The sequence below is a fragment of the Pseudorca crassidens genome, chromosome 15 (assembly GCF_039906515.1).
Source record: "Pseudorca crassidens isolate mPseCra1 chromosome 15, mPseCra1.hap1, whole genome shotgun sequence".
Lineage (NCBI taxonomy): Eukaryota > Metazoa > Chordata > Mammalia > Artiodactyla > Delphinidae > Pseudorca > Pseudorca crassidens.
The window spans coordinates 44,091,434-44,111,504 of record NC_090310.1 but is presented as its reverse complement, the minus strand read 5'-3'; the positions used below and the strand labels follow the sequence as shown (position 1 = coordinate 44,111,504).

The following is a 20,071-nucleotide window of genomic DNA, read 5'->3' as shown; positions in this document are numbered from 1 at the left end:
AAGGCCTGTCCCAGGGCTAGTGATCAGTGTTGACGGCCATGGAGGCCAGGCTGGGTGCCGATGGGGGGCGCAGGGGTCAGGGAGCATGAGAGGAGGTGTGACTGGAGCTGCCATCTTCTGAGCTGACCCCAGACGCCCTGAGAAGATTTCTCATCGGTCAGGCAGCTCCAGGGCAGACGCCCCAATGGCGATCCACAGAGGACAGAGCCTTCTGTCATCCTTGTCACCCACCTCCCACCCCTGTGCCTGGGCATCAACCCAACACCACCACCGCAGAAGGGCCACTCACTGTGAATCTGGCCTCAGAGATGGACACAGAAGGGACACAGGTGACTGTCATCTGGCAAAACTGTCTGGATTCCTTTTGAGTGGAATGGATGGGGGCCTGGAGAGATTGGAGGATGATGAACAAAGGAATGGAAGAGTAGATGCATGGATGGATGGATGGATGGATGCATGCATGTTTGGATGGATGGATGAAAGGAGGGATAAATGGATTGATGTATGGTTGTATGCATGATGGAAAGATGGATGGATGCCTAGATACATGGATGGATGCATGGATGGACAGATGATGGACAAATGGAGAATATATGAAAGAATGAACGACTGAGTACACACACCAACCATGAGGCCCCTGCAAGAACCAGGAAGGGCACCCTCCCATGAGCTGAGGAATTGGATTGACTCAGCACCCTGCGCCCACAGCCAAGGTGAGAACAATGGTAAATTCTCCATCGCTTGTCACTGGCAGCAACGTCCATGGAAATAAACCAACAGGGAGAATGCAAAACTGACAGGGACCCAGGATGTGCTCTGAGATGCCTTTAATTGCTCTGGTGCCACGCAGACCTAGGACTGCAGACTCTCATTCTTCAGGAGGAAAGGAGCTGCTGTGGGAGCCGGGAGCTCCTCCCCCCATTTCTGCTGGCAGGTGCTGTTCAGGAGGGTGAACTGGGTAAACCATGGGCGTAAGTCCACAATGAAAGTGCAGCTCACCTGAAAAAAGTAATTTTATGTAAGACATCAAATCAGAACAATGTAACAATGAGAGCGCTTAGCAGGAAGGACTTAGCAGGACCTCAAGGTGCATTAAGAACTAAAGGGGAAAGAAAAGCAGAATCAAACAGTGGCCTGGGGCTGGGCTCCAGAGCTCTAGTCTCCACCATCAAGGCAGGCGCTCCTGAGAGGGTGCCTGGTGGGGCCATCACCTGCCCTTCAGGGTCCCCCCCGACCCTGGGCACGTGACGCTGCCTGAAGGGTCTCTGCCCCGTGAGCTCTTGGGGGAGCCAGCAGACTGCCCAGGAGATGGCCCAGATGGTGCCCACCCCGCCATCAGCTGCAGCTGCAAACCCACCCCAAGGAGAGGCTACCCCAAGGCTGGGGTCCGGGGAGACCCCAGCCCCACTGAGGGCATCACCCTGACTGAGGCCCATCCCCAAGGTTTCAGTTCAACGGACCAGATGTCAGTTCATAGGGTGATGACAAGCAGTCTGACTGACCGGGACTCCTCCTTGCCGCCCAGGAGACAAGAGGGAGGGGTGGGGCAACCAGCAAACTAAACTGTCCTCCTGTCCAGAGGAATCAGAGCAAAGGAAAGAGGCCCACAGGGAGAACAGCGTCCTCCTGGACCCGAGTTCTCAGGAAGCTGGAGGCTGGGGCCCAGCGAGGCTCCATCCAAGAGGGAAGGGCCCACGGGGGTCTGTGGGGTTCTCTGGGGGGCCAGCCGGGCTGTGAGCACAGGGCCCAGCTTGGTGCTGTGCTGGGAGCATCTCTGTACAGGGGGAGCCCTGGGACCTGGCGGGGAGGAGCCAGGGCCTGTCATTCTGCCCCAGGGTCATCCCTGAGGCCTTCCAAGGCTCCTCTCATAGACACTTCTTGACATTATTTTTCATTCTCTGAAGATTTGTGATGCTTTTTGTTGATTTTATCCTCAAACCTTTTTCTGTTCTGGGCCTTCTTGCAAGGGGCAGTTGTCAATGTCTTCGTCGTGTTTTTTACAAATTGTGCGGCCCAGCTCCAGGTCCATTAAATATATCCAACTATACTTCTGTCAAGGAGAGATTGTAGAAACTTCTGTGAAATACTTACTTTGCAGTAATGAGAAAAACACAGACAACCAAGTAGAAAATGGGCAAACAGGTATGAATGTGCACATGTGTATAAATTGGGACAAACCTAGGTGCATTTTTCTTATTTTTAATTTATGTATTATTTTACTTTTTCATTTTAATTCTCTGCTCTTCCTACAAAAAGATGTCCCTCAGTGCAGCTCCAGCCCTGGATTCTTCCCTGCCACCCTCCTGATAGCTGGTACCCAGGAGCCGTGTCATGAGTACATGGCGGTGGTCACGGGAGGTAGGGCCCCAGCGCTGAGAGCACACGCACAGCACACCTGACATGAAACCCAGCTCTCAATCCTCCAGACACACGGAGGGCATCGCACGGCTCCTTCTCGGGAGGCGGATGGGGGTGCTTGTCCACCGAGCCACCCTCAGAGCTGCCCTGTCCCTCGGGGTTAACACAGATAGGATTTCATCCCCTACAGAGAGGTCGTGAAAACTCGGAAGAACTCCAACACGGAGAGGAATGTAGCCAGAAACTTCCATAGGGAGGAGCATGGCCCTGACCTGGAATTGTCTAGAAAGCTGGCTTCCTTAGGGGCTCAGGAATGCCTGCAGCTGATGCCACCAGCCACACACACACACACACACACACACACACACACGCCCAGCCCCTTGCACTGCCGCTGGACCCTGGGCGAGGTTAGGCTTAGGGCAGTGGGGGGTGGGGGGTGGCAGCTCAGTCCACAGTGATGCTCGAGGGGCCCTCAGCGTCCACAGGTCCAGGGCTGGGCGCAGCCCAGCGAAGGGCCAGCCGGTCAGGAAATGAGGGCCCTTGAGGGAAGCCAGGGCCATCTGCGCAGGGAGGGGGCCAGCCTCCAGTCCCATGAGGAGTGTGTGCAGCGGGGGACCTTCACATCAGAGCCCTGCTGACCCGGGCCACCTTGGGGCTAACCATCTGGGGCCAGTAATGGGTCTGGGCTCAAGACTGCTGGACAACAACTAATCCAGACAAAGTATCTGGGGCGGGGGAGGTATGGGCATCGGTGGGAAAGCGCTGCACAGCCAGGTGCTAAGGGCACCCACACTCCCATCAGGTGCCCCCTCTTCCCCACCCTGATGCTCTGTAACCCATGACCTTCTATCCCAGAACTGCCTCGGGAACACTGACTGTGACGGACTCGGCTCGGCCATCTTCCTGTCTCCCCCGCCCCTCCCTCTGCTCTCTGCCCACCTGCTCAGGACAAAGACCTGGGGTCTGTGCCTGATCCCCGCCCCACTACCTGCCATGTCAACCTCCAAGCCGACTCAGAAGCCGGTTTTCCTCTGCCTCCTGTCATCCAGGGCCCAGCTCCTGCACCCTGGTCTCAACTTGCCCCCAAGCTGTGGAACCCACTACCCCCACGGGGTCCAGAGAGATGCTGGACAAAGCTGAGCGACCTCCTTCCATGAGTCCCTGCTCCTCTGAGGATAACATCCTGACCCAGCCCTGGCACACACCCACCCTGCACGCCCACCTCTCTGAACCTCCTTCCCTGAGACACTGGCCCACAGCCCTCAGGCTGGCCCCGCCGGGCACTGGCAGCTCACCCTGGTCCAGGACCCTCTCCGGGGCTGCCCGCCCTTCTTGTCCCCAAACCTGCACTTGGCCGGGTCCTTCCAGGAGTGCCCGACATGAAGAGCGCTTCCCCACCCCCTCACCCCGCCCCCCCTCAGCCCTGTGGTCCTACACTGACCGCTCTTGTCCAGGTCTTCCACTATCTCACCTGAAAACTTAGGGCCTGTGTGCTTCTCACCACCAGGGTAACAGCCCCGCGAGGTCACGCCCTGTCTGCCTCTGCTGCCTCCGGCCAGGCCTGACCCACGGCGGCCACGTGGTCAAGGCCGGCTCACTTCACGAGGGGCCTCAGCCCAGCATCCAGGCAGTGATCCTGGCAGCTGAGGCCTGCGATCGGCTCCGCTCTGCGCTGCCGGCCCTTCTTGGGCTTTGATGTCGGGGCGCTGCCTCCGCTCCGTCTGTCTCCCTCCTCACCTGCCCTCTGCCTCCCTCTCCTTCTCTCCCTGTTCCAAGCGCTAAGCTAACACATCAGAAACTTGGAGCCCTTCTATTTTGGTACCTTGTGTTTTTAAATATCCTTGACCAAATGAAACATCCCTTACCTTTTCCTGCAGACAGCGGATGGACCCTTCCCCTGACCCCGGGTCCAGCTTCAGGAAGAAGGTGGAGCCGCAGACAGGGAGCCTCCCTCACCCTCTGGCCCCCACTCCCCACCCCCACCCCCACTCCCACCCCCATCCACCATTCCCCCACTCCCAGCCCCATCCCCCATCTCCCACCCCCATCCCCCACTCCCATCTCCCACCCCCATCCCCCACTCCCAGCCCCATTCCCCATCTCCCACCCCCATCCCCCATCTCCCACCCCCATCCCCCACTCCCATCTCCCACCCCCATCCCCCACTCCCACCCCCATCCACCATTCCCCCACTCCCAGCCGCATCCCCCATCTCCCACCCCATCCCCCACTCCCACCCCACCCCCATCCCCCATCTCCCACCCCCATCCCCCACTCCTATCCCCCTCACCTTACGCTGGCTCCGCCCCACCCAAAGCAGCTTGTAAGCGTACTCATCTGGCTCGTGTTCATTGAAGTGAAACACAGCAAACTCCACACACAAGCGGAAGTTTTGCGTACTCTTACTGATGTCCTCAAACTTCCAGCTGCAGACATGAGGCCCCAGAGCAAGAAGCCCCAGGAGCAGAGACAGCTTCAGGAACATGCTGTCCGGCATTGGCCTGGAGGCCAGCAGTACTGTGGGCCGCCCTCCCCAGCTCCCCAGCCAGCGCCGCCCTGCCCTGCACAGCCCTGTGCTGCTGGCCAGGCCCTCTGCCCAGCTCCTCCTCTCTGTCCCTCCCGTCATCACCCGACGGGAGGCAGTGGCGGGGGAGTGTCCCAATTTCCACCCCTCATCACGTAAACCTTGAGCCCAAGGACATGCAGGCTCTGTTCCCCCTCATCTCCAGGGCGTCCCCAGCCCAGCTTCGGTAGGGCCTTGGTGAGGGTCTCAAGCCCACTAGGCTTTGCCCTCATGGCACTGCCTCCCTGGGCTGGCAGAGTCACGGGCACTTAGGAATGCTGGTGGGTCCTGAGTCCCCGGAGCCGAGGAGGAAACCAGATCTACCTCTGACCTTCGCTGCAGCCGATGACCTCAGGGCACAACGGGAAGGTCCAGTGAGGGACAGCATGGGGCCCGGGGCACCATCCTCTCCACCACCACTGGCACCTGCTGACCTACATGACAGGAGGCCTGGCCATGCTTGGCAGTGGGCAGGGGACAAGGGGTAAGCCAGCCAAGGCAGGGGCTCTGCTGGAATGGATGTGAGCGGCAGCCACGGGCAGGAGGGCTTCCAGGGCTGGGGAAGGTCAGGCCCTGCCTTGCCCCAGCCAATGTGCATTCTCACACAGATCTGCCATCTGTGACGCTGTGGCCTCTGCCATGTGGCCGTGTCAGGCTCTTCTCACGGGAACCGTGTTACTGATGTGCCCTGCCTGGGGTGCACACCAGGCCGTGGGAGCGAGCGGGCCGGCAAAGTGGGATGTGCTGCCTGTGGACGTGAGGATGCTCCACACTGGACATGGGGGAGACGGACTCCTGTATGTTAATGATGATCCCAGAAAGGATGCGGGGCCTGGGCCATCACCATGGGGACAGGTTGTAGGACAGCACTGGGGCTGCACTCAGCCTCTGGTACCTGCATTCGTACCCTGGTGCCCCACGGGAGGCTCGTAGTGGGTTTAAAATCACCCCATGACTGGGTCTGAATGCTGAGGGACATGTGCAAAGCCCCCCCCCCCCCGGTGTAGTTAAAATGCATCTGAGGTCAGACCACAGAAGAATTGAAAAGAGCAGGACACAGACCTTCCGACGGGAAACAGGAGCTGAGGTGAAGGTGGCCACTGTTGCTCAGGGGGTTCTGTCTGGCCTTGGCCGGCATGGGGCCCAGGAATAATGGCTCCACCCTTCTGAACCCAAGTGCCCTCAAAGGAAGCTTGGCTGACCACACAGCCACCCTTGTCAGTTTGTACTTGCACCTATCAGATTGTGGGGAGATGTCAGAAATCCCAGACACAGGTACTAAAAGACCAAAGCTGGCTCAGGCCAGCTGTGCTCATGGAGCTGCCCGGAGCTGGGGGGCAGGGAGGGGGACGCCTGTTTCACCAGTGCTTATGGCCACATCACGGCAATAGGTCAGTCAGGAAAGGGACAGCCTGCCAACCACAGGACACACAAATCAGATCCCCGAACTCAAAAGGTGGAGGGAAGACCCCTCAGCCCCTCCCTCTGAAGTCCTCCTCCAGACAGCGTCCCATGGCCTCTCTGTCCCACTTAGAGCCCCAGGCCCCCTATCCCTCGGCCCCTCCAGGGCTGCCCCCCCCAGGCCCCGGGAAGAGAGAGGTGCTCATGGGGGGCTCTGTCACCTTAGGGCCTGTCGCAGGGCTGGTGATCAGTGTTGACGGCCATGGAGGCCAGGCTGGGTGCCGATGGGGGGTGCAGGGGTCAGAGAGCATGAGGGGAGGTGTGACTGGAGCTGCCATCTTCTGAGCTGACCCCAGACGCCCTGAGAAGATTTCTCATCGGTCAGGCAGCTCCAGGGCAGACGCCCCAATGGCGATCCACAGAGGACAGAGCCTTCTGTCATCCTTGTCACCCACCTCCCACCCCTGTGCCTGGGCATCAACCCAACACCACCACCGCAGAAGGGCCACTCACTGTGAATCTGGCCTCAGAGATGGACACAGAAGAGACACAGGTGACTGTCATCTGGCAAAACTGTCTGGATTCCTTTTGAGTGGAATGGATGGGGGCCTGGAGAGATTGGAGGATGGTGAACAAAGGAATGGAAGAATAGATGCATGGATGGACGGATGGATGGATGGATGATGGAAGGATGGATGGATGGATGCATGGACAGGTGATGGACAAATGGAGAATATATGAAAGAATGAACGACTGAGTACACACACCAACCATGAGGACCCTGCAAGAACCAGGAAGGGCACCCTCCCATGAGCTGAGGAATTGGATTGACTCAGCACCCTGCGCCCACAGCCAAGGTGAGAACAATGGTAAATTCTCCATCGCTTGTCACTGGCAGCAACGTCCATGGAAATAAACCAACAGGGAGAATGCAGAACTGACAGGGACCCAGGATGTGCTCTGAGATGCCTTTAATTGCTCTGGTGCCACGCAGACCTAGGACTGCAGACTCTCATTCTTCAGGAGGAAAGGAGCTGCTGTGGGAGCCGGGAGCTCCTCCCCCCATTTCTGCTGGCAGGTGCTGTTCAGGAGGGTGAACTGGGTAAACCATGGGCGTAAGTCCACAATGAAAGTGCAGCTCACCTGAAAAAAGTAATTTTATGTAAGACATCAAATCAGAACAATGTAACAATGAGAGCGCTTAGCAGGAAGGACTTAGCAGGACCTCAAGGTGCATTAAGAACTAAAGGGGAAAGAAAAGCAGAATCAAACAGTGGCCTGGGGCTGGGCTCCAGAGCTCTAGTCTCCACCATCAAGGCAGGCGCTCCTGAGAGGGTGCCTGGTGGGGCCATCACCTGCCCTTCAGGGTCCCCCCCACCCAGGGCACGTGACGCTGCCTGAAGGGTCTCTGCCCCGTGAGCTCTTGGGGGAGCCAGCAGACTGCCCAGGAGATGGCCCAGATGGTGCCCACCCCGCCATCAGCTGCAGCTGCAAACCCACCCCAAGGAGAGGCTACCCCAAGGCTGGGGTCCGGGGAGACCCCAGCCCCACTGAGGGCATCACCCTGACTGAGGCCCATCCCCAAGGTTTCAGTTCAACGGACCAGATGTCAGTTCATAGGGTGATGACAAACGGTCTGACTGACCGGGACTCCTCCTTGCCGCCCAGTAGACAAGAGGGAGTGGTGGGGCGACCAGCAAACTAAAGTGTCCTCCTGTCCGGAAGAATCGGAGCAAAGGAAAGAGGCCCACAGGGAGAACAGCGTCCTCCTGGACCCGAGTTCTCAGGAAGCTGGAGGCTGGGGCCCGGCGAGGCTCCATCCAAGAGGGAAGGGCCCATGGGGGTCTGTGGGGTTCTCTGGGGGGCCAGCCGGGCTGTGAGCACAGGGCCCAGCTTGGTGCTGTGCTGGGAGCATCTCTGTACAGGGGGAGCCCTGGGACCTGGCGGGGAGGAGCCAGGGCCTGTCATTCTGCCCCAGGGTCATCCCTGAGGACTTCCCTATGCACCCTCCCTTCGGCATGCTGTGAGATAAAGAAAATATGTATATTGGTCTCTGCCTGTGTTCCTGGCACAGAGCACCTGGATCCCTTGTAAATTTCTAAGTGATAAGAACACCAGGAGCATGTTTTGTTCTATTTCGGTGACTCTGGGTGGGCCCCTGGCTGGGGGCTGGTCAGCAGAAAGTCCAATGATGACCAATGATGGGGCTCGGGATAGTCTTGCCTACAAGCCTCCCTAGAATCCTGATGGTGTGGCGTTCAGAGCAGCCCTGTGGGTGAGCACATCCAGATGTTGGGGGGAGGGGTGATACCCCTCGATCCTCAGAAGCGCCTGTGCTCAGAACCCTCCTCCACCTCACCTTGTGTATCTCCGCATCTGGCTGTTCATCTGTATCCTTTACCATATCTTTTAATAAGATGGGAAACGTAAGTATTGCCCTGAGTTCTGTGAGCCACTCTAGCAAATTCATCAAACCTGAAGAGGGGGAGATGGGAACCTCCGATCTGTGGTCAATTGGACAGAAGCTGTGGGCAGCCTGGGGACCTACTCCCTGCGACTGGCATTTGAATGGGTCGGGGTGTCTCGTGGGCCTGAGCCCTTAACCTGTGAGACGTGATGCCACCTCCAGGTAGGTAACTGGTGTCCCCGAGAATTGTTTGGTGGGGGAAAACCCCACCCATTTGGTGACCAGAAGGGTCAGTAGTGAGGTGTTCAGCGTAGGGAATAAAGGAGATGCATGGAACTATGTGTTTTCTTAATACCCCCCGTGATATGATGTCTCCTTCTCAGATTGGTGATGCTTTGGGTTGATCTTACTCTCAAACCTTTTTCTCTTCTGGGCCTTCTTGCAAGGGTCAGTGGTCAATGTCTTCGTCGTGTTTTTTACAAATTGTGCGGCCCAGCTCCAGGTCCATTAAATATATCATTGTCCGGTTCTGTCAAGGAGAAATTAGAAAACAGAAAGGCAAAGAATCCAGTAGAAAAGATGTCCCTGAGTGCAGCTCCGGCAGCCCTGTACCCTTCCCTGCCGCCCTCCTGATGGCGCTACCCGGGAGCCACATCACCAGTACATGGCGGTGGGGGAGGGGGGTGGTCACGGGAGGTAGGGTCCCGGCGCTGAGAGCACACGCACAGCACACCTGACGCGAGCCCCAGCTCTCGGTCGCATCCGCCAGACACACGGAGGGCATCGCACGGCTCCTTCTAGGGAGGCGGATGGGGGTGCTTGTCCACCGAGCCGCCCTCAGAGCTGCCCTGTCCCTCGGGGGCAGCATCCAGACCAGGACAGGGGGCTGGGGGCTGGATGCTCTGTCTCTCCTGGGGCAGCTGCGGCACCAAAGGGCTCACCTTGTAAACCTTCATCCAGGTGGATGTTTGTGAACCGGGTGCTGCTCTGTGTGTTCATCAGCTTCTCTAAGAGGTTAACACAAGACAGGGTTTCATCCCCTACAGAGAGGTCGTGAAAACTCGGAAGAACTCCAACACGGAGAGGAATGTAGCCAGAAACTTCCATAGGGAGGAGCACGGCCCTGACCTGGAATTGTCTAGAAAGCTGGCTTCCTTAGGGGCTCAGGAATGCCTGCAGCTGATGCCACCAGCCGCACACACACACACACACACACACACACACAGACACACACACACACACACACACACACACATGCCCAGCCCCTTGCACTGCCGCTGGACCCTGGGCGAAGACGGGCTTAGGGCCTGGCGAGGGTTGGGGGCAGCTGAGTCTGCAGTGATGCTTGAGGGGCCCTCAGCCTCCCCAGGTCCAGGGCTGCGACGCAGCCCAGAAGAGGGCCAGCCGGTCAGGAAATGAGAGCCCTTGAGGGAAGCCAGGGCCGTCTGTGCAGGGAGGGGGCCAGCTTCCAGTCCCTTCAGGAGTGTGTGCAGCGGTGGACCCTCACATCAGAGCCCCGCTGACCTGGGCCGGCTCGGGGCTGGCCATCCGGCAGCCTGGGCCCACGACTGCCACTCACATTTTGCTGGGCTGCCTGACCTCCAGCAGCCTGTCGGCATGCTCTTCCTCATGGTCACTGTTGAACCAAGCCACGGCGAACTCCACAGACATCGCAAAATAATTGTTGTCCTTACTAATGTCTACAAGTTCCTTTTGAATGATCCAGACGTGAATGCCCACAACAGTGAGCCCCAGAAGCAGAGCTGCCTTTGGGAACATGCTGTCCAGAGTCAGCACGAAAGACAGGTGATCGGGGGCAGGGTGGGCGGGCGGCCCTCCGCAGCCAACAGCCCATGCAGCCCTGCGCTCTGGCCTCCCGCTTTGAATATGCCTGTGCCCACCTCCTCCTCTGCATCCCCTGCCTGTCCCTCCTGCCGGCACTAAAGAGGCAGAGCAGGGGGTTACACCCCTGTCTCATCACAGAAAGCCTGGATGCAGGGACACGCACGGAGCAGGCTCTGTCCCCCTTGTTTTCAGAGCTTCATCCTGACAGGGTCCCACTCCACAGGGCCCTGCATCCCCGCTGCTTGCCCTGGGGACTGAGCAGGCAGGGACTGCCAGAGTCCTGTGATTTCCTGGGAGCTCCAGGAAGCCAAGCCTGCCTATGACCTTGGCTGGAGCCAACACCACCAGCTGGGCACAGGGGAGTACGGGGTGTGCAGCCAGCTGTGGAGGTGTCTAGGAGGAGTTGTCCTCATCACTGCCCTGTTAGGAATTACTAACCATAGTTGATTTCCTAATTGTCTTTTCTCTTATCGACTTCCAGCTCAAGTCCACTACAGTCAGAGTGTAGTGGAATAACTGAGGACATGGAAAGGAGACGTGACCCATGAGCCCCCCCCCCCCCCAGCAAACTAGGGGCTGGCGAATAAGCCAGAACTGCAAACAGTCCTGATTGCTTTGAGCCCCCCCGGCAAACCGGGGGTGTGCGAATAAGCATTGAGTGCTTTGGGCACTGATCCATGAGACGTCCTCAGTATAATCAGAACGGTGGGAACACAAGGAAATGTCCTTGTGCTGCTTCAGTATAATCAGAATAATGGAAACACAAGGCAATGTCCTTGTGCTGCTTTTGCGCTCAAGGATGAAGCACGGCATGTCTTCAAGAAAGCCCACTGTTGCGTGTATAATCAATAAAAGCATATGTTGCTGCTTTGGCATTTCTGGAATGTTAAGAAAACAAGTCTTAAAATGTAAACATAGATAATGCTTCAATAAAAGCTACCACAGCAGGACAGACGGCGCTGTATTGCCTGAGCAAGCGGCAGCCCTCTACTGCTGTGCTTCGGCACAATTCATCTCCTGTGATGAGCTTGCTTTCGGCCCTGTCATAAGATAAACTACAACATCAGAGAATGTTCTTTCTATTATGTCTCTTCTCTGAAATTTGTTGAGATTTGTTTTATGGCCAATATTCCACAGTTTCTTTCTTTTTTTTTTTTTTTGATGTAGACCATTTTTAAAGTCTCCAGTGTATTTATTACAATACCGCTTCTGTTTTAGGTTTTGTTTTTTTGGCGGCAAGGCCCATGGGATCTTAGCTCCCTGACCAGGGATTGAACCCACACTCCCCGCATTGGAAGGCGAAGTCTTAGCCACTGGACCACCAGGGAAGTCCCCACAGGTTCTTGAAAAGACTGTATGTTCTGCATTTTTCAGGTGCAGAGTTAGGTATTGACATAACTCAGGTCGCCCACGTGACCAAACCTTCCACATATTGACTTCTTTACTTTGCTTTCTTTTATTGAGTTTTCTTTGGTTTGGGTTTGGGTTTTGGTCTGTTGTTCTGTCCGTTTCTGAGAGATGCGTTAAAGTCTCTCACTGTGATTATGATTGTAGATTTGTCTGGTCTTCTTTTCTCATAATTCTTGCTGTATATATTTGAGACTCTGTCACTAAGTGATTGTACAAACAGAACTGTTAGGCCATTTTATCCTCATCAGTCACACCTTTGCATCCCAGTGATGCTGTTGCTCTAGAATCAGCTTTGTCTGACATCAGAGTAGCCACATCCGCAATGTTCTCATTAGCACTTCCATTATGTATCTTTATCCATCTTTTTACTCGAAGATGGTACCTTAATAATTAAGATGTGTCTTTGTGGGGCTTCCCTGGTGGCGCAGTGGTTGAGAGTCTGCCTGCCAATGCAGGGGACACGGGTTCGTGCCCCGGTCTGGGAAGATTCCACATGCCGCGGAGCGACTGGGCCCGTGAGGCATGGCCGCTGCGCGTCCAGAGCCTGTGCTCCACAACGGGAGAGGCCACAGCAGTGACAGGCCCGTGTACCGAAAAAAAAAAAAAAAAAAAAATGTGTCTTTGTAAACAGCATGTAGGTTTTTAAATCAGTCTAACATTCTTTTATTTGGGTGATTTAATCCCATTTGCGATAACTCCTATTACTGATCATTATCAGTATATTCAGGTTCAAATCTACCATATTACTGTGTGTTTTCTCTTCATATTGGTTGTCTCTGTTCCTTCTTTTCTACTTTCTTGTGTTCTCTTGCATTATTCGTGGTCTTTTCATTGTTCCATTTCTTCCTCCCAATGGCTTTATTTGCCCTTATTTCTCTTCTCTCAGTGGTAACTCAAGCAATTGTAATGAGCACCACTGACTTAGTTGAATCTACTGTAAATTAGTACCTTTATCATTTCAAGGATGGCGGGAACACTATTGCTCTTAACCCCACTTCTGCCTTGTGTGTTATTGTCATATTTGAAAGTCCATAGAACAATATGATTGTTGCCTTACACATTTGCTATTCACTTGGACTTAGCAACATACCTACCCTTCTGCTGGGCATCATTCCCTCAACATAACTTTTCTTCCAGAGGGTTCATTTCCCCTCCCCCTAAATAACTCTCTTAAGGATTTTGGGGGGTTTGAGATTCTTTTAAAAATGAAACCTACTTTCGAAAACACAGCAGGACTGAGACACAGCGATCCCCTCAGTATGTGGTTATGGGTCAGAAGAGGGGAGGCGAGCCCAGCAGGATGGGGTTGTCGCTGCCCTGGGGGACACCAACTGCAACGGAGGGTGTGCCTGGGCAGTCCTGGGACCACCACCCCTGATCTAGCAACGGGAACACACCTTGCTGCTTCTGACACGGAATCCCATGTTGTTGCAGCTGGAGGTGACTTAAACACAGACCAGCGCCACCTCCACGGGGAGGGGAGCAGAGCTCCGTGGGAGCGTTTCTGGCTGAAGTCCCCAGGCCATCAGAGGGGGCCCTAAGCAGAGCTTCAGGCCCGCCTTCCTCAGGCAGGTGGAGGCCCTGTGGTGCTGGTGGCGCTCAGGGCGCACAGTGAGAGCGGTGGAGGGAAGCCAGTGCGGGGCTACTGGCGAGCAGGTGACACTGGCTCTGTTCCTCTAGGGCTCCTGGGAGACAATACAGAGTGTGTGCCTCGAAGGGGCCCACCTGAGGGGGGTATCGAGTCTCCAGCTCCTGTCTGTCTTGTATAGAGGCTGCTCCCACCGCCTGCCGCTTTGGCCTGTGCCCACCCGTGGGCACACATGCCCGCAGCCAGAGAAGCCTCAGGCAAAGCACAGGGAACATGGTAGGAGGCCCGGTTCTGCTGGGAGGCACGTCGGGGCCCTCTGCTGCTCTGTCCCCTGGGGGAGGCCCTGTCCCCCTCCTGGCAATGCCCTGGGCCAGGAGGGCTGCTCTGGTCCAGACTCAGGTCCTTGCTCCAGCCCCTGTGAGGGGAGAATGGGGGCTTTCTGGAAGTGCTCTGGGGAGGGCTGGCACATACCTCCTGATGCCCCATTATTACCGGGGGCGGAGCAGGCGTGCCCATCCCCGTGTGTGTAGCTGGGGCTGAGCCGACAGACAGCTCTGGGAGAAGCCCTCTAGGAGCAAGATGGGGAGCTCGCAAGCACAGGGACAGTGGGAGAAGTCCTGTCTTTTCTCTCCTTAGTCCTCTCCTGCCCCAGCCCCTGCGCGATCCATGGCAGTAGCCCTGACAGCAGAACAGGGACGGCAGATACTGCAGCCACATAAACATTGGTGGGGGCGCAGCCTCCCTCTTTGATCAGAGCAGCTGTGGTTCTAAGAGGGTGGGGTAAACCTCCACTGCTTTTTCCCATCTCTGTCCTCCTGCGCTGTGGCCCCAGAATTGGGTTTAGATGTGGGCCTGCAAAGCTGAGCGACGTGAGGAAGATCCGGGGAACCAGAAAGGACCAGAGGGATCATAGGAGCTCAGGAAAGTGAACCCTGAACAGCACAAGTGTGGGTATAACCCTAACGGCACACGAAAGATGTGAACTGAAGGAAGGGACAGACCACCACCCAGCCAGCCTAGCTTCTGGAAGACACACGTGCACAGACCCAAAGAGCCCTGCAGAGGGTTGACACAGAGCTGACCTGACGGTGAAATCACAGCCCCCAGAAGGCTGAGCAGAATTTGCACCCTGAATGCAGCTGGTTGAATCACTTGCGGAAACAAAAATACCAACATTCCCCAAAGAACATAAATAAGATACAGAGTCTCATAACACAGTTTTCAAAACACCCAGGATACAACCCAAGATTACTTAGCATATGAAGAATCAGGAAAATCTCAGCTGTCCCGGAAAAAGACAATCAACAGATGCTGATGCTGAGATAACTCAGATGTTGCAAATATCTGACAAAGACTTTAAAGCAGCTGTTATCAAAAGGTTCCTAGTAAGGGTAAACACTCTTCAAAGATTGGAAAGGTAGGAACTATTCGTAAGAAATAGAAGATATCTGTACAAACCAGATGGATATTTTACCGATATCCTGCAAAAATACAAAAACCAAAATAAAAATCTCATTGGATGAACTCAAGAGCAGACTGAAGATGTCAGAGAAAAGGACCTGTGAACTTGAAGATAGATCAATAGAAATTATCCGCTATGAACACTAAGGAGGAAGAAAACATTAAAAAGCATGACTAGAGCTTCGGAAGCCTATGGGACAATATCAGAAAGTCTTTCATGTCATTGGACTCCCAGAGGGAGAGGAGAAAGTGTTGTGCCGGAAGAAGAAGGAGGAAGAAGAGGAAGAGAAGGGGGGAGAGGGAGGGGAGAAGGAGGAAGGAGAAGACGGAGAAGAAGGGGAAGAGATAATGGCTGAGACTTTTCCAAATTTGTCGAAAACACAGATTTAAGAAGCTCGGAGAACCCCGAAACAAGTAAATTCCAAGAAATCCACATCAGAGCACATCATACTCAAACTACTGAAAACTAAAGACAAAGGAAAAAAATCTGAGAGCCATTAGAGAAAAGACATAATTTACAGAAGAACAAAGATTTGAAGGACTGCAGATTTCTCACCAGGAACACAGAGGCTAGAAGGAAGTAGAATACGATTTTGAATTCTGAAAGACAAGAACGGCCAAACCTGAATTCTATATTTAGGGAAAATATAATGGTGGTATAAAGATGTTACCAGATGAGGAAAGGTTAAAGTATTTCATTGCCAGCAGACCTGCTATAAAAGAAGCGCTAAGATAATTCTTTTTTTTTTTTTTTTTTTTTTGCGGTACGCGGGCCTCTCACTGTTGTGGCCTCTCCCGCTGTGGAGCACAGGCTCCGGACGCGCAGGCTCAGCGGCCATGGCTCACGGGCCCAGCCGCTCCGTGGCATATGGGATCCTCCCGGACCGGGGCACGAACCCGTGTCCCCTGCATCGGCAGGCGGACTCTCAACCACTGCGCCACCAGGGAAGCCCAGGAATTCTTTAACAGAGAGAAATTTTCTTGGTTCTTCATATGCTGAATAATCTTGGATTGTATCCGGGACATTTGAAAATTGTGTTATGAGACTATATCTTACTTACATCCTATAGGGAATGTTCATATTTTTGTTTGGGAGGATGGAGGAAGGGGGCCCAGGCTGAGCAATGCCTCTGGAAGCTGGAAGAGGCAAAGAAAATGTTCTTCCCTAACACCTCTGGAAGCAGTTCAGCCCTGTGCACACCGTAATTTTAGGACCTGCAATCTCCAGAACTGTGAGATAATAAGTGTGTGTCGTCTTAAGCCACTGTTGGTGGTCACTTGTCACCACAGCCACAGGACACTAGCCAGGTGCCAGGAGAGCAGAGGTCACTGCTATGGAGGCTGGGGAGAACAGGGAAGGGACCTGCTTGGCAGTCAGCTCCAGAATCCCGCCGGGGCAGGAGCCCCGCAGCTGGAGCTTCCCAGTCCCTCCCCTTCCTTGCCTCATCCAGACCAGGAAGGTCCAGGACCCCTGGGTGGTGAGACGGGAGGCAGGGCAGACAGAGGGCAGAGGAGAATGATAGAAACCGTCTCTCCCTCTCCAGGCAGGCCTCCAGAATGGAGAAGGGCAGCTCCAAGTGCCTTCTAAGCTCTGGGCATCTGAAGACCCTGGCCCCTTGGTACTGGACCAAGGGTGCGTGTGTTGTACGAGTGCCACAGAGGGTCGCAGGGACGGATAGCATGGCTGATGCATCCACAGGGACAGCAGGACATGAACACAGAGCTGCGTTGTGGCCACACCCGCAAGCTTCCCATACGGGGCACACCCTCCGTTTTCTGGGGAGTATCAGCTTCTCCAGGGAGGCCCAGTTACCTCCCAGGGTTAAGAAATATTAGCAGGAGGAAGATGCCAAGGTTTGGGCTTGTGGGCGAGCTTGCATCCCAGCCAGCCCGGGGAGTGGGGAGGGGACGACCAGAGGAAAGTCTGAGGAAGATCACAGGGACAGGAGGACGAGGTGTTCAGGGCTCCGTCTCGCTCCACCGCCCTGGGATCCAGCGCCCCCAAGTGCTTATCGCTTCCTGCCTGCCGCTCAGGCCTCCCACGGCCTGGCTGGGCCAAGCTCAGCAGACAGAAACCCCCGGCCTGGCTCCCACCCAGAGATGCTGGGGCAGCAGGAGGGTCTGTGCTGCTGAGACAGCAGCCCCTCATAGAGAGAGGGGAGTTCGGTGTGTGTGTGCCTGTGAGATGCGGAGGCCTGTGAGGAGAACACGAGTCTGCCCTGATCTCCCCGCAGCCTCGGCTACGGATAACGAGGGAGGACACGCATGGGCGTCCCCCGGCTGCCTTAAATCCGTCTGTGCAGAGCAGCCTTGGCAGGGTGAGCCACGATGGCCAGAACCCAGCAGGGCCCCAGGCTGCTGCTGGCCATCATGGGGGCCCTCGTGGCCCTCACCTACCAAACAAGGAGGAAAACCTTCCTAAGTGTCAGCGAGGTGCCCGCGTCAGATCCTGTCGTGGTGACCACCCTGGACTTCGTGACCAAGGACTTCAACAAGAAGAGCGAGGACCCGTACAACTTCCGGATTGTGCGTGTCCTCAAGGTCCTGAAGAGGGTTAGTGTCCCCCTCCCATCGCGCCAGGCCACCGCAGGCTCGGGGTGGCCACGCAAGTGAACTCAGCCTCGTTTAGTCCAAAGTGGAGGTTTTAAGAGAAGCAGAAATCCCCTGGAGTGGATGAAGTGGAGCTGCTTAACTGATACCCAGGACCAGGGCTACACACCCCGGCCTGAGGGCCCGAGCCGCCTGTGGCCCCGCGTGAGGGGTCTCCAGGGTGCCAGGCGCACCACATGTGTGCACGTCGGGGGCTGTTTCCACGTGGGGCGGCAGCGCCAGGACCCACAGCTGAGCCGGGCTGGCCCTCAGAGTCTAGGCTGCTGCTCTCTGCCCTTTACTAACCGTGAGCATCACGTGGGTCACCCAAGGGCGACTTTGCCCATGGAGTGGCTTCTGGGGAATTCTGCTCAAATGGCAGAAAGGGGCACGGGAGGCAGACAGGGGGTGAGGGGAGCCCACGGGTCTGTCCAGTGCAGACCCTCGACCTGGGGCGCCACACTAGGAGTCCCCAGCCCCAGAAGCTACAGACAAAGGAGAGGAGGTCCTTTATCCCCCTGTCCTTACCTCCGACAGGTGACTGACCACATGGAGTATCGCATAAACCTGGAGATGCGGCGGACCATCTGCCTCAAGATGGAGGAGAACAACTGCTCCTTCCAGGAAGGCGAGCTCTACAAGGTACTGGTCACGCCACCCAGAAAGAGCTTATTTCTCAGTGCTCTGCTCCTTTGTCGTTGGAAGAATGATGAAGCAGTTGGGGGGTCCAGAGGGAGAAGCCAAGGTGGCTGAGCTGTGGGGGAGTGGGGGGACACTCTGGGCCCGAGAGAAGTAGCTGATTATGATAATATTTTAGCAGCCGGGGGACCTTGTTGGTGCACCCACTGAATATCTGAACCTCAGGCTGACGTAAGACACGGTCGCTGGGCTGCAGCCTCTGTTTCTTTCATCCAGCAGTGTTTAGGCAAAGAGGAGGAGAAAGAGGTGGGAAAATGCGTTCAGAAATAATTCAACTGGTTGTGGGGTAGGTCAGAGAGGGGACAAGCCTGCAGGCAAGTGGCCCGATGCAGGCCCACCTCCCAACAGTGGCTTTGTCCCCACCCAGTGTTGTCACATCGGGGAAGCCGGCTGGGCCGTCATCACTGCAAGTGGTGGACCATCACACGCACACGCGTCAGGTGGGCCCACGTGCTCAGGGGCCTTGAAGGTCCCAAGTCCTACAGGCCCTGCAAATCTCTGCTCTTTACCCAAAGGAACTAACATGACGGTGATCACATGACCCACCTTGCCTACAACAGTCCTGATTGTGCCCAGCTTCTTAGTGTCACTGTTAACAGCATCCCCAGTTGTCTACAACATGTCCCGGTTTGGTTCATAGATTCCATGGTCACCCTAGTTCTAATGGCCTAGGTTTCTCAAGACAAACACATGTCCATCCACGGGCCCCCCCCTCCATGGAGAAGTCTTCAAAACCTAGCAAGTTAGACGTTTTTCTTCTTCCCTGGAGAAGATCATGAAATCTATGAAAAGACTAGTTGACGATAAGGTAAACTTAGAGAGTCTCATCACTGTGAGAGATTAAGTTGTGGGGTTAATATTCTGAATTTTACTTTAGGAGAAATGTCAACTTTTATGCCTCCCACATCACCTCATCCCCACCCTGGCTTCCCAGCGGAGAGCAGGAAAGCAAAATCGCACTACGAAATGATAATAATATGCAAAATACATTGATTGATCTTTCCTTGTGGGAGAAGAGGGAGGTGGAGAAGAAAGGGGATCTTGAGATAGAACAGGGAAGGGGGAGGAGAGGATGTGATGATGGGCGGACGGATGGATGAAGGAAGGAAGGAAGGACAGCAGGAGGGATGGAGAGGGGATGGGTTGGGTGGAAGGAAGGCGAAAGGAAGCAGGAGGGATGAGGTGGGAGAGTGGGTGGAGGGAAAGAGAAAGGGAGCCAAGTGAGGGTAAGTGTGTTCACTGTATGAACAGCACATGAGCAGAAAAGAAGAGGAAACATCAGTCGTTACCATGGTGATGTGGGCGGGTGGACACTTGATTTCCAGTCTCCAATTCTAACCACAAGCAGAAGGATGTTTTGTGGGGTGGTTTCAGCAGTAACACTCTCAAGTCATTGAAATCAAAATAAAGATGGGCCCGCCTGTGGACTGGAGGCAGGTGAAGCTGGGTCATTTTCCCCATCTGCTTGTCTTACACCTTCCTCTTTCCATGTTGATCTTTTTTATATTTTGTTTTCTTGTCTTTTTCAGAAAATCGATTGCTTCTTCTCAGTATTTGTTATTCCCTGGTTTGAAAAGTATAAAGTTCTGGCCCGAAACTGCACGGATGGCTAGGTGTCCCAGAGTGCAGCCCACACGGAGTCACTGTGTGAAAAAGAACCCTGCATTAAACACGAGTTCTCAACATAGAAAATAAATGTTGGTCAGCCTATGCTCTTAATGCTTTGAATGTTTATGTTTCCACTCCTTTT

General features: G+C 55.1%; 2 protein-coding genes across 3 annotated transcripts; one reads left to right on the top strand and one right to left on the bottom strand.

The window, feature by feature from the left end:
- Window positions 1-820: 820 nt before the first annotated feature.
- Window positions 821-4,879, bottom strand: LOC137206404 (probable cystatin-15). Its single transcript, XM_067705152.1, has 3 exons — window positions 4,649-4,879; window positions 1,940-2,050; window positions 821-999 (listed from the first exon to the last, which is right to left on the bottom strand). Exons 1-3 carry the CDS (start codon window positions 4,853-4,855, stop codon window positions 853-855), a joined length of 465 nt encoding a protein of 154 aa, XP_067561253.1. The 5' UTR covers window positions 4,856-4,879; the 3' UTR covers window positions 821-852.
- Window positions 4,880-17,361: 12,482 nt separating this feature from the next.
- CST11 (cystatin 11) lies at window positions 17,362-19,986 on the top strand. Of its 2 annotated transcripts, XM_067705151.1 has the most exons (3): window positions 17,362-17,586; window positions 18,160-18,264; window positions 19,851-19,934. In XM_067705151.1, exons 1-3 carry the CDS (start codon window positions 17,362-17,364, stop codon window positions 19,932-19,934), a joined length of 414 nt encoding a protein of 137 aa, XP_067561252.1. The 2 variants fall into 2 exon arrangements, 1 of the variants encoding a protein (XP_067561252.1); XR_010934641.1 differs by lacking the exons at window positions 17,362-17,586; window positions 18,160-18,264 and adding an exon at window positions 19,693-19,758 and having other exon boundaries at window positions 19,851-19,986.
- The last annotated feature ends 85 nt before the right edge of the window (window positions 19,987-20,071 follow it).